At 37.5% G+C, this 14,978-nt stretch overlaps 1 protein-coding gene across 6 annotated transcripts in view; it reads right to left on the bottom strand.

Annotated features, from left to right (window-relative positions):
* Positions 1 to 14,978, bottom strand: part of utrn (utrophin) — a 274,929-nt gene that overhangs the window by 76,990 nt on the left and 182,961 nt on the right. For all 6 annotated transcript variants that reach the window (XM_073874808.1, XM_073874812.1, XM_073874811.1 and 3 more), the window contains 4 exons: positions 9,369 to 9,498; positions 3,020 to 3,288; positions 1,660 to 1,806; positions 1,356 to 1,434 (listed from right to left, as the gene is read on the bottom strand). In XM_073874808.1, the coding sequence (XP_073730909.1) occupies positions 1,356 to 1,434; positions 1,660 to 1,806; positions 3,020 to 3,288; positions 9,369 to 9,498 (625 nt within the window). The remainder of the gene's footprint in view (positions 1 to 1,355; positions 1,435 to 1,659; positions 1,807 to 3,019; positions 3,289 to 9,368; positions 9,499 to 14,978) is intronic.

Below are 14,978 nucleotides of genomic sequence, written 5' to 3'. Positions count from 1 at the left end.
ACAATGCAAACATCACAAAACAAGATGTAGACAAACATGTTTATACAAAACAGATATTATGTACACCAGGAGTCTCCAACATTTTGGTGAGCAAGGGCCACCACAATGGATAAAGCAATCTGAAGGGCTTCTTTTTAAACTTTTTGGTTTACTTGTTGATTTTATTTTATTTTACTTGTTGATATGTTTTATCATTGTTTAAAATGTTAACATACACTAAAGAAGCCAAGCTAATATAAAAATATGTAATAAATAAATTAAAATTGAGGCTATTAATAGAATGTGCTTTGGCGGGCACAGACTCTGTGCGGGCAACCTGGTCCCCATGGGCAGCATGTTGAAGACCAGTGATATACACATTGCGCTGCTCTGATCTCAAAATTAAGTCATATATCTCTTTTCATTTTACCAATCCATGATTTCTTTTTTTTTTTTTAAAGCGCATGCTCTGGACGTCCATCCCTCACAGCCTCAGTTTTGAAATCAACATGACGGCAGACTGAATAAAGTGTATAGACTCCAGACATCAGACAAATATCAGTCTATACCATAGACTGTAAAAAAAGATGGACGTAGTGTCTGTGACGTCACCCATTGGTTTCTTAAGATCGTTTTTGAAGCTTAAAGTAGGCGTTGCCTGCCGTCGCCATCTTGGCCGCACGTCATCGCGCATCACTCTCAGATATCCGAAAATGGGTAAAGATGCGGGACGTTCTTTACTTAGCTTTACAGACCAAAAACACTTTTTGTACCAGGCTATAAACATATTATTTTCTACTGTAAAGTTGGCCATTTTAACATGGAGGTCAATGGGAATTGACTTTCTTTTGGAGCCTCTAGCGGCCAGTCGATGAATTGCAGTTTAAATCACTTCTGTGTTGGCTTCATCAGAGAGATCAGAAGGTTGCCCCTAAGTCTCATGTTTTCTATTTGGACGAGGGAAATATACATTTATGGATGTGACAAATAAGGACACAAGTATTTGGAAGACAAAATAAAAATGCACAAATCAGAAGCAATAATACCCAACAAATGGAGAAGGGCTGTTTAAAGAACAAATAATATTTATTATATTGTACGTTTTGTGCGCGCATTTACGAAGAAAAAATGACGTTAATGATGTGACACTTCTCTGTTATGGACGCAACACTTCTGAAAGCTGCACTGTGGAAAATAATTTAAAAAATGCTAATGTTTGAAAACTTGCATTGGTATTTAAGCCACTAAATATTGACATCTGAAATATCAGTTAAGTAAAGCATTTGGTAAAACTTTTTGTCATGGTAAGGTATGCATGAAAATGCTTGAATTCATTTATGATTGCTGAACTGTTTCGATGTGGCTCAGTGACTCACTGGATAAGAAGTGTTGAGAAGATGGACCAAAATCCCTGTGTGCTTCCTGCAAGAGCTTTAACCGATCCTCTACAGCTGCCTGAAGAGACAAAGAGAGAGAGAAAGAGTGAGAGAGATGCTAATATATAACAAAACGGGGCAAATATGCAGATACACACAGACTTCATTCAACTGTGACTTACACAGATTCTGATCTGAAGAGATACTCAAAGCTCACACAGATCAAAAAGAGAAAGAAAATGGAAAAGAAAAGCAAGTCAAATAAAAAAAGAGCAAAAGGAAAGTTGTTGAGAAGGTAAAGCACCTGCAGTAGTTTCCAGCGCATGTTGAGGTTGTCCAGCTGGCGGTTTGTGGTGGAGGACAGCTGAACATCCAGTGGTGCCAACTGACCTGCCAGATCATTCACAGCTCGGACGTCCTGTTTGAGAGGAGTTATCTCCTCACGAAACGCCTGGAACACAGACGGGGAAGAAAAATTAAAATTTTTTCTAAGAATATTGCTTTCCTGAACATGGGATTCAGTCTAGTCCCATACTAAAGTGACAGACAGTGTGACATGTTTTGTCAAAGATGGAATGGGTTACCATTAAGGGTGTCACGATTTCGATTTTAAATCGAAATCGATCGAAATTAAGTCACAACCTCGAACTTCGAATTAAAAAATTGGATCGTCAATGCTGCCACGCCCCCATGTCACGTCCGGTCGGCTTGCCAAGCGGGGGAAAATAAACTCTTAGAAATGCCTTTAAAAACATCCATCCAGCGGAACGCGATTTATATTTTAAACAGAAGGATGTATTGCTACAACTCCTTGAAATGCATATCATAAACAGGATTACTACCTAGTGATCTGCCTTCGGACAGAGCGCAGCTCTCTGCACGTGAACGAGAGAGCCGTCAAGATGCAGCGGGTTATATTTTAAACAAAATGTATAGTTTGCCTCAGCTCGCATGAAACGCATAAAACTGAACAAATACGTAAGGTTTATTACTTTAGTTTATGTTTAGGCTTTGGATGCGAGATGCGCAGGCACGTGAGACACAGAGCTGCTTATGACGCACCGGTTTTAGTTCAGATAATAGGAGTCCAAGACGCGCGCATTAAGTCTATCTGCATGCAAGAAGGAATTCTCTATCTACAAGCTCTCTCGGGTAAAGTAAAGCCAGCAAACCCCCATGCGAGGAAAAGCACGCAATGTGCATGTTAATGTGAAACTATAATAATAATAATAATAAAGGCATATCATTTTTTGTCTTAAAAAAAAAATCAATTAAAAATCGAGAATCGAATTGAATCGTGACATCAGAATCGAAAATGTAATCGAATCGAGGATTTGGAGAATCGTGACACCCCTAGTTACCATACTCGAAATGTGACCACTGCCTTGCTTAAAGGAGACATTTTTTACTGACACTGACTTAAATTATATCAATACCATTGTTTTGTCAGAAGATATGTTTTTCTGTAAGGTTTGTTCATATAAACTAGTTAATTGTTTAGTCCTGGCTTAATCTAAATTCTGTGTGTGTGACTGAATAAACCTTGCTGTTTAGCTATTAAAAGCAGAAAATAAGTGTGGTTATGAGAATGCCAAAATCTTGAACATTTCTATGGTTACCAGCCACAGTCACGAATAAGAACAGCAATACAATTACACACTAACCGTGGTTCTGTCGATATGGTCCTGTAGGGAATCTATGAGAAGATCTCCCACGGGTTGCCAGCCTGCTTTTAGCTCCTCAGCCTGGGCTAGACGGAGGTCCAGCTGGTCCATGGAGCTCTGGAGGTCCTGAAGTTTATCTAGAGCTCTCTCCACCTGATCCTGCCAGGTGCCCACATGTCCCATCAACCTCTCCCAGCGCTCACCAACCTCCGCCGTCTGCTTACGGATCGCTTTAGCCACCCGCTGGGCCTTCTCCTCTGGGCTCAGATCTGGAGAACGTCCCGAAACAAACGTTTTAGTTGATGGGGACTATTTAAGGCAAATGAGTAATGGGATAGCACAACATCTCCAAAATTCATGTTTATTTCATTTATATAAAATAACGCAATGGAATCTGACAACTTGCTTTAGCTTAAATGATGCTGAAAATTATATTATTTTCAGGTTTGTCCTGCTCATGCATCTGTGTGTTGATCAATAAAAAAAATCAATGCGTTTATCAAAGCAAGACTATTTCATAGCCACCATACTAAGAATTTTAAAAAGTGTTTATTAGCTTCTCTCATGAATATTGTTTTAAATCACTTTCAGATTATTCTCAGAGGCAGGAAATATCCCCCATGGACACTTTTCATGACTGAACAAAACATAATATTTCTCTCTACTCGAAAAAGCTTAGCTTGTCATAATACATTCAGGGATTACCTTCCCAATGAAGGATAGATGTAACCAGTGCAATGATTTAAAAAGAGAGAGCAATATACTGCATATTATCTTCAAATACTTTCTAATTGAAAGTGCATTTACGATATCAAAAGATCTTGCTATGGTGAGCAGCTTTTCACATCTACATTTCACATCTATCATTATGAAGATATTTAAAAATGAAGCTCTTAATGAGAGAGACCGAGGTTTCACAAATGAGGAGAGACAGATGTTTGGGGAGTCTACAGTATGTCTCTACACCATTAACATCTGCTCTTTCATTCCGCTTCAAGACATTTTGAGGACATGCGAGGACACTTTAGGTAATGTCCCCATCACAAACAGCCAGACTTAATTCTCCATTCTGTAAAGCCCATCTCTGTCTTCCATCTTTACATTTCACTTTCCGCCTAGCGAGAATCAATTTACAATTCAAATCCATTCGAGCGTTTGTGCAAAGGTATGAAATTCAATTACGATCCAGAGGTTGAAGTGAAACGAAACTGGCCGTCATATTTTGTAGCTGCTTGTTTATGCTCATTTGATTATGAACACTGGAACAGACTGTTCAACCTTCAATACATACAACACAATTTAAATATATATATATATATATATATACAGAGAGAGAGAGATAGCTAGCATGCTAGCTTAGCACACCCTCAACATAGTAGGATTAAAACCACGTTTTTGCTACAAATCAGTGTTGTTTTTGACAGCTCTTTTAGTTTTAGTCTTAAGGGGATCGCACACCGGCCGCGCAGCTCAGCGCCGTGTCGAGTCGCGTCTAGGACAACTCGGAGGTATCGTAAACCGGAAGTGCACATTTAATAGCGTGAGCTTCGTCAGATGGCGTCTACTTCAAAATGCAAAATATATGTTAGCAGCCAATGTTAATCGTTAATGATTTGGGACAAATATGATGTTATTTAATGTTAAATTATGTGAGTGGTGCTCTGTGGCGCGACAGGGATTTGAGCAACTTCCAGAGTCGGCGCCGATGTGCGTATACTCATAGAAAACAATGTGTTAGAGTTTTTAGAACGGCGCGGCGCTGAGCTGCGCAGCTGGTGTGCGACCCCCTTTAGTCTTTTTTACTAAAATGCTTTTTAGTTTTAGTCACATTTTAGTCATTTATTAACTTGATGGTTTTAGTCAAGTTTTAGTCAACGAAAAGACAAAAAGGTTTTAGTCACGTTTTAGTCGATGAAAACGCAAAAAGGTTTTAGTCAAGTTTTAGTCGATGAAAACACAAAAAGGTTTTAGTCAATTTTTAGTCGACGAAAACACAAAAAGGTTTTAGTCAAGTTTTAGTCGATGAAAACGCAAAAAGGTTTTAGTCAAGTTTAAGTCAATTTTAGTACCAAAAAAAAAAAAAAATTTGTCTTTAACAAATTAATTTAGTTTAAAAAGTATTGGAAATGGGCCTAGCTTTGACAAGTAGATACATGTAAAACATTAAGCTTACCATGAAATGTGTCACAAGCCGACTGTCAAGTAAAATTGATTGTATATGATATGTTAACAGCGTGACTTGTTAGCTACCTTTAAAAAATATTAGCGTGATGAGCCTTCAGGTGCCGCTTGAGGTTGGTGGTATTCTTCCCACCTAGTTTGTGGCTAAATTTACCATCGTCTCCCAATAGGCATTTCTGATGGATTATACTGAAAGTATGTCCATAAATCATCTTGTCGTTTCCGACTACCAAGCCTGTTTATTGGCGTCATCATCCTTCGAACTCGCCGCAGGTGTGTTGTTGTTGTGTGAAATCTGGTGCACGTGCGCGACATGGTGGTGGGCGTACCCAAAACGAAGATAGGATGCGGTGGCATTGCTGATTGTTTTTTTAGCTATAAAATGCAAAATAGGGAGAAATGACACGCATTGTGAACGTCAGATTTATCATTTTTGTTCCCTCTCGTCTCGTCAACGAAAACTGGAAAGCGTCTCGTCATGTTTTAGTCACCTTAGAGCCATTTTAGCTAGTCATTGTCACGTTATCGTCATTACAAAAGGTGCATCAACGAAATCATTTTCATCGTTGATGAAAACAACACTGCTACAAACTCACTTTATAACAGCAGTCGAGTGTTTTAAATAACCATATGTAAGCTGATGTGGCTTTGGATTGCAAAATGAAATTATGATATATTATACAGTGCTAAAGGCTAAGCGTTGCATTATAAAATATACTGTATTGGTTATGAAAATACCCAACATGACTAAAAGAACACAGATACACCATATATAATCCAATGAATGAAATCGACTAGTGCAAATGTCAGTTTAGCAACATCAGTGGCTCATATTACCACGTTTGGAATACAAATTAATTAATTATTTCTCCTCTATATAGAAATTTGAAGTAAACATATAAAATCAATCAATATTTTTTCAAATATGCACGCCTTTGTACCAAAAGCCCTGAAGGATGATGTTTTGTGAAGTGCTTTCATGACAACCATTCATGAGACTGAGGGTCATATTTCATTTAACAGGTAAGGACTCTGATTTGAATTTGTATAACTTGTGAGACAAATTAAGACATTACTGTCACTATACGATTTTTTTCTGATTAAAGGTCCCGTTCTTTTTGTGTTTTTGAAGCTTTGATTGTGTTTACGATGTGCAACATAACATGTGTTTATGTTTCACGTGTAAAAACGCGGTATTTCTCACACAATTTACTTATCTGTTTAGTCAGAAAACCGTTTTAGTGACGTCATTAAAGTTGGAAGTAGAGGGCTGTAGTCCAAACCGGCCGTTCGCTGCAGGCTTTGAAAGGTGAATTTTATTAAAGAAAATATATCGCCTGACAGTAAACTTTGACCTTTATCATTTTACAAGTATTATCTATGCGATTATAGCAACATTACACACTAACTAGGGTTAAAAAAATGGGATCAGAAAGAATGTGACCTTTAAAATAAAGGTCAAATACAAAAAGTTCAGTAGACCTTTCTAATTATGTATTGTTTGTACCTCAGTTATGTACCTCAGTAAGAGGTTAAAAAACTGAATCATTCACCCAGAAGACATTCAGTCATTCTGATAATACTTCCACAAACACACAATATCTCTGGATCAAAAAATCCAATTTAATCTTTTTGTTAACTCATGACTGACGTTTGTCCTAAATGAGCTTTCATTCAGGTCCCTGTGGAAGTGTCTAGAGAGCTGTGAAACTTTCCAGACATCAGATACTGCAGTAAAGAGCATGCCGACAGCAAGTGTCTGATTTATCAGAGTCACTTACATCAAAGAGCGTCCCTCTGAGAGTATCTGCTCTGCTAAAAGTTACTCTCTTCTCACCTCAGAGAGGATGTAACGCTATTTCAGGGTCTGTTTACACCAAAACGTTATTAACCAAAAACAGGACAGTTTTTACAGTACGTGTTTCGGATGTTCGTTTACATGACATGTTCGTTGGGTCCTTAAAACGCAAACTTTTTTAAGTCGGATTTAAAGTGCAAGTTTTTGATAACAATGCCATTAATCTCCATGTCCACGACAAAAATACAAATCTGTAAAACTGTAACGTTATGCGTGTTTTGTCTATTGACTTTATTAACGCTTCTCCAACAATGTTTGCAAAATTTTGCCATGTTATAATCCAGGGTCACTTGTAGTAATAAACCTACAGTACCTCATCATTTAACAAAATTACTGGATGCGTTCTCTGTCTTGATCCTTGTATTTTTCACTCTGTAGAAAAATGTTAATGTGCGCAAGTGTGTAGCGTTTCTTTACAAAGTAACACCGCCATCTACTGGCCTGGCACACGTAATACAGCATTTTTTGTCGTTTTCATGAATCTGAGTGAACGGTGATCGTTATGACCATAGATATGTATACACACAGCTAAGTCATATGACCGCTCCATATATGTAGACGCATCCACCATTTTAAAACGATCCTGATGCAGACGTCACAGCTTTTCAGGATACGTTGCACACCCATTTGTTTGTAAATGTGTTGTTTTGGTATTAATTTTTTTTTTTTTAAATACAGTAACTTTTAATGTTGTGTTAGGTAATGCTTTCGTCTTGGTGTACTGTGTACGCAGTTGTAATGTTTGGGTCTGCACAACAACACGTAACATTTGATAATTATACATGCGCATTACTACAGTTGTGGGTGCACAGTCAGCTTGCTCGTGAGTGTTATCGCACTGGCTTGGCAGGGTTGCCAGTTTTGCGTAACAATCAAATCTATGTAATGACCTTTTCCCAAATACCAAAACTTTCAGAATAATCCGCATTTACAGTTTTAGGTAATCAGTAATATATATAGTAATAAATACATGAAGAGTTTCGTTGCAAAAAGAGAAAACTCAGTATTTTTTTGGTTGTGCCTTCCAATTAATATCAATTCAACTGCAGTTGGTTTGTTTTGATTTAAACCTTCATAACTTAAAAAATACAGCTAAGTAGCACCATAAAACAAAATAATAACATGATAACATAAAATTAAACATGTTTTGACAAAAATTTTAAAAACGGATTTATCTTGTTTTGCAACGAAAACTCTTCATATATACAATGTTGTGGTGTGTATGTGAAAAGTGTTGGGGAAAGTTGCTTTTAAAAGTAATGCATTACAATATTAAGTTACTCCCCCAAAAAGTGATTAATTGCGTTACTTAGTTACGTTTTATTGAAAGTAATGCTTCCGTTACTTTTAAGTTACTTTTGCATAATTTTTCTTACTTGGCTGAGATTTGATCTCTTTCAGGCCTTGCAGGTGTTTTTTTATGACTTAGAAGTTCTGCATTCAGAAATGGCATATTTCCATTGCAAAAATGTCAAGCTCTGGCCTTGCTATCTCTGTTTCTGACTCAAATTGTTCCCACTCAGGCGCACAGAGTGTGTAATTCTACGTAAATATGCTGAGTTTAATTTAGTACATTATTTTATTTTTAAATTTAATTAATTAAACTTTTTTTAAAAAGTAACTCAAATATTAATGTGTACATTTAAAAAGTAATGCTTTACTCGTTACTTCAGAAAAGTACTATTATTACGTAATGCGCGTTACCCCCAACACTGTACGTGAAACTATTCAAAAATGCAAATGAAAATGTTTCTGTTTGTAGTACAAGCATTGCCGTGTAAATGTACCCTTAGTTAAAGAGTAACTAAACCCTAAACCAACTTTTTTAGTTAATGAGCTGAAAGAATGTTTCTTTATTAGTGCTGTTCATTGATTTTAGTAAGTTTTTTGACATTTGGATATAAAGTGTTTCAATACTACAATATCTGGTGTAAAAACGTCTGAGTGCTGCCCTCTTCAGGTTGAACGGTGGCTACTGCAGTTGAATTGTCCTATTGGATGTTGGGTCCAAAAAATAACTTGTGACGTAAGCAGGTTCAAGCCCACCACGCCCTTGTTACGATCTCACCACATGCTTGGTACGAGCTTAGTTCGTCCCCTCTATCTCCGTTGGGATCTGCCTACTTTTCATACATTTTTCAAATCTTGCCAGTGGGTGGAGTCAGGCTCTGACCAGGGGTTTAGTTACGCTTTAAAGTATATTGTGAAGCATGATGTGTCTAGACTTTGATTTTGCTCAATCTCTCTGCTTTCATTTTGTTAATCAAACATTCAGGAAAATGGCACTAATAGGAAACAATGGTCTCTAACCCGTTTTAAGCTGCAGGTTCTTGCGTGGCTCCTCTGGTCCTTCGATTGGCTGGTCAGCCAGAAACATGCGTGCCTGGTCCAATGTGCTGAGTACTAAATACTCACGCTCCTTGAGCTCCGCCCTCAGAGCCTGAAAACATAATTTATCAACATCACATCAATCTGTCGATTTAAAATATTAAAATATTTAAGTTAGATTAATCATTTTTTTACACATCCAGCAGACACATCTCTGCTACAAATTAACACTTCAAGTTTGTTTGTGGGATCTACCGTTATCAGTACATGACCATAGGTGGGATTCATTGTAACAAACAGAGAGTTTTGTTGTAACACCTGCTAGAAAATTTAGTTTAAACACAAATAATTATATAAAATTATTGGATTTGGATTGGATTTGGTGAATTACACACCCAAAAAAAACATAAAATGAAGAAATTTACTTTAATGCCTCCAAAACACTCTTTGTTTAATATTTTAACCAAAACACATCATAACTTTTCACAAATTCACAGGAGATCTTCTGACAATAAGAGAAAAAGACCAAAAACACAGAGAGCATTCAGCCATATATAAATATTAGGGCTGTCAAAAGATTAATCGCGATTAATCGCATCCAACATAAAAGTTTGTGTTTACATAGCATATGTGTGTGTACTGTGTATAAATATTATGTATATATAAATACACACACACATTCATGTATATATTTTAGGGCTGTCAATAGATTAAAAAAATTAATCTAGATTAATCGCATGATTTCATGAGTTAACTGCGATTAATCGCAAATTAATCGCACATTTTTATCCATTCTAAATTTACCCTAATTTAACACTTTTCAGGTTTTTAATATTCTAATCATATATACATATATAGATGCTTTATGCAAATGTATGTTAACAACAGCCTGTTTACATTTTAACAGAATCACCAGCCATTGTTCAGAAGATTTTTCTTTCTCCATTTTTGTTTGCTGCTGCATCATTTGTGACCTGTGCTGGCAAGTTGAGTCGGAATTAGCAAATTAAAAAAAAAATAGTTGTTCATATTTTGACATTCTCTATTAAAACATAGAACAATGCATGGTTTGTTGAAATATAACAAAATATGACAGAACTACACGTGTTTGAAGTTGAAAGAGTCAAATTACCACAAAAATTTTCACATCCATACATTATATTACCACATCAATACCTTAAAATCACTGGTAAAACTAATAGATTTAGCACACACAAAGCAAAAACATCATCAATGTATGTTCAACTTTTTTTCCTTTTGTTTGATTGACATTGAGACAGACTGCTTAAAATCTAAGTGATCTAATATAATGTTACACATCAGATAGTTTTACCCAACAGTTAACCAAACATTTACTTAAAACATAACAGATTATAGAGCCTACCTGCGTGAATTCTTATCAAAACAGATATTTGTAAAACTTCAATTTTGTGTAGATGTCTATATATCCGGGTCGCGCACTCGCGCGTCTGTGTGCACGCGCTTCAGATATCAGTCAGTTAGCGTGAGGGGATCGCTTTTGAGTCTTGTCGCTCTTAATAACTCTTTAACATTAATCAGGTACCGAACTTTATCTCTCTTAATGACTCTTTTAACATCAAGCAAGTCCTGCAGTCTATTTTCTAAGTCATGCACAAAAGCGAAACCAAAATGAATTGAGACGCATTTTTGTATTAGATTAAGCATTAGGAGGACGGTAACGTTAGACCTCTCAGACGTATAAATAAAGATCATATCAGATGTCCAAAGAGCATTTAGAGCATTGGATTTGGTAGACGATTTGCTTAATGTTCTTATTTCTATGAAAACCTTTTACTCATTTAGAGAGAGTCACATTTGTCTGCGTCTCTGTTCATTCAACTATGGGCTGGACCAAGGGTCAAACAGAAATTGCGCTTTGCGTTAATCTCCGTTAATAAAATTAGTGGCGTTAAAATGAATTTGCGTTAACGCGTTATTAACGCGTTAATTTTGACAGCCCTAATATATTTAAGAAATATTTGCATTTAAATACTGTATATACATTTCTATAATTTATATTATATATAAATATAAATATTTTATATATAAATATTAAAAAAAATTCTTACATATATACATGATTGGGTGTGTTTTTGTATATAGATAATGGTTATGCACAGTGCACGCACATGTGTTATGTAGACACGGACTTTTGTTTTGGATGCGATTAATCGCGATTAATCTTTTGACAGCCCTAATAAATATGTAGCCATGTTACAATTAACCCCGTGTTAGTTTGTGCCCTGCTCACCCCTCCTTTATACAGAGAGAATCCAGAAATGCTGTGTGTGTGTGCGTGTGTGCATGTGTGTGTGTGTGTGTGTGTGTGCGTGTGTGTATGTGTGTGCACACTGAGTAAATGGAAAATGAAAAACAACAAGATCAAAAAAGGTGAGAACGAGGGCAGTGAAAGAATGGGAGCGCGCACATATAAAAATGGACATAGACGCGCAATTGCGGCAGCAATTTTGTAGGTCAAACAAGGCATTTCTGCAGGGTCACAGGGAAATTATCTAAAGTAATAGCCATTCTCTAGCTCAGACAAAACTCATTCCAGCCTTCAAGCACAGTGGGACATCTGAACGGCCAGACACACACAATTAAATACACAACCGAATCTCAGCAGACAGGAAAACTGGATTACCATACCTCTGATAGTTAGGCCCCTAAGGCATGACTGGAGAACAGGGTCACCGCACCATTCCACACTTCTGAAACGGTCATTAAACAAAACCGGGGGAGCACTTAGCACCTGCTCGGTCCCGTTAATTACATCCTGCTACCGTTAACACAAACCGTATACTAACAGACTGTGATGAGGAGTGACATAGACAAAGAGCGGTCCATTAAATGAGAGGGCTGATTTGAATAAATCAGGAAGAAGAGCAAAGAGACATGGAGGGCATGTTAAAGATCAGGTGTATGTCTGTGCCTCATTGGCTGACCGCGGATTAACTGGCCTGGTAGATCATGATGACGCTAGCAACACCAAGGTTATGGTTTGAACTCATGCAAGCCATCATTCAAACGACATTTCTGGGGGGGTTTTCAGTACACACTGAGAAAAAAATGATGAAAAGATGAAATTTCTTCCCTCACTTTCTTTTTCACAAGGACGATGAGACTACAGCCACTCACCATCAAGTCAGCACACTATCATCAACACTACACCTCCTGTGCACTCAAAACCTCAAAAAGCACACACATTCACACGTTGAAAGATAATGAATAACCTCCAAAACTGAAGTGAAAGAACTTCAAAACCATCAATGATCAACTACACATTCTTAAAACCTTTTAAAGAAACGCAAGACCTCCAACATTTCCAGTCAAAAAATGCCCTGAAAGCTCCCTTTTCTTAAGAGTGAATGATGTAAAACATAAGAGAAAGAGAGATGGAGAGGGAAAAGGGAATTTGACCGTCATTTCTGGTAGACCTTGAAATACAAAAGCTCAGGTCGAAGATGCAGGAATAACAAAACTCCATTTATCCCTATAGCAACAAAAGACATCATAGTACGAACAATAACCTCTGCATCAGTTTTTTCTGATTTATTCGTAGCATGCATCAAAAATGTATTTTGACAAATATATAATCTTTACATTACAATGATTATGGCTGCATGAGGACAATGAACAATTATATGGACAATTGTATTGTGGAGGGTTAAAGGCAGTAATGTGAGGCTTTTAAATTTGCAATTTGCAAACACACGTATGTATTAATTGTGTGTTGAGTGAACTACAACATTGTTTAAATTTCTTTCTCCTTTAGCCATTTCTTCTTTAGCTTCTGTATAGCTTAGTGGTAAAGTATTGTGTTAGCAGCGCTAATGGGTTCAAAACCAGGGAACACAAGTTGGTAAAAATGTATGCCTCAAAATGCACGATATGTCACTTTGCAGGGTTTCCCGCAACACTTTGCAGTTTGGGCGGCCCGCCTAAACTGGGAAACCCTACCACCTTAACTAGGGCATCAAATAATAATAATAATAATTTGCAGCACAAAAGGCCGTCAAGTGCATCTCGGAGAATAGCGCAGATGCGATTCGCACTGAGAGCGGGCACGTGCGCCACACGGCCAAATGAGAGAGTGGTCCGTCACTGTCTGGAGGATAACAGTAGCCAGTTGATAAAACATCTCGGAGAATAGCGCAGACGCGCTTCACATCGTGAGCGTGCATGCTCGCCACACGCCGAAATGGTCTGTCACTGTCTGTCACTGGCTGGAAGCCAGTTGATAAAACGCGTGTCCGTGAGAACTGTAAGTGGACTTGTGTTTTAGGCTTAAATAACCCCGTTATTGTATTAGTCTATAGTTCTTGCAAATTTAAAGTAAGTTATGGTGATTTTTGTTGTTTAAACAACCTGCTAGCTAAGTTTCACGTGCCTGTTGATTCGATATAATTGTTGAGCGCTCTTGCACACGTTATTTATGTGCATTATTTACATGCTTACACTCCTTTAAGATAATGAAAGTAATAGTGGGAAATGAGGTCTCGTGCACCCAACTGCCCACTCCGCGTTGACGTTTTTGGCACGCACACCAACGCCCTCATGCGGACGGGTCGAGTTTAAACAAAGCTTAAGACGACAGAGTCTAATGCCCGCTATACCACCCCTGAGTGGAACTATTAAGAATGCAACAAACTTTCACCAAATTTTGAATTACAAACACAGGTGCACAAACTGGTGTCTACTCTATTCAGTGTCTGACTTGTGTATTAATGAATCTAAAACAGTGCTTCCATGCACCCGTCACTGTTACTGACAGGCCATACAAATATATTTCGTCTGTAAAGATGCAAATAGTTTGTTAACCAAATGGAAGTGGAAGTTGCTGCAGGTTAAGTCTGACAACATAAACAGAAAATATGTAAATGAGAAAGACTTTATTCGGTATTCAGCTGTATTAAAATACAGTACTGCATGTAACAGTTCAGAAAGTAAATGCAAGTACACATTGATGACTTCATGAATATGCTAATTAGGGCATGATGTCATCCAGCGCTATCATCTCACAAACCCTGTGTGAAAACTATTTGGACCTCGCAAAAAAAAGCCTACTAAAACTAACAGAGACAAAAAGATGATTTGCATAGAAAATGTTGTGTGTTCACGGCAATCATGCACCCAATTGGCAACATTCGTATCGCCCCACGCAAATTCTCATCTATTCGTGTCTTTGCATTGACTTTGTATGTAATCTACTCATGCAAATTCACATTTAGTGTGTTCGCCCCATTATCTACTTCTTTACTGATGCATTACAGAGAACTTTAATGTGAATGGTGAGTGAATTCTTATTAGTCATAGTCAGGGTCTCTGATCAGAGAAAAGCCGGATGAAGCAATCAGACGTCACCACTGTTTAAGAGAGCAGAAACATGCAAAAAACAGTCTAAGGCTATTTATTGTAAAACCAGGGTTTAAGCAAAGGTGTGAGGGTCTAAGTTAACAGTTAACATGTAAAATAATACGCACAACCGGCGCAACGTCATAGAATGTCTCTGAACAGGTTCACGCCCACTTTTAGGGGAAATGAGACTAGACGTTCCATTGACTTCCATTC

Source organism: Misgurnus anguillicaudatus, chromosome 13, assembly GCF_027580225.2.
Source record: "Misgurnus anguillicaudatus chromosome 13, ASM2758022v2, whole genome shotgun sequence".
Lineage (NCBI taxonomy): Eukaryota > Metazoa > Chordata > Actinopteri > Cypriniformes > Cobitidae > Misgurnus > Misgurnus anguillicaudatus.
Note: the sequence above shows the minus strand (reverse complement) of the source record. Positions and strands in the feature narration are given on the sequence as shown.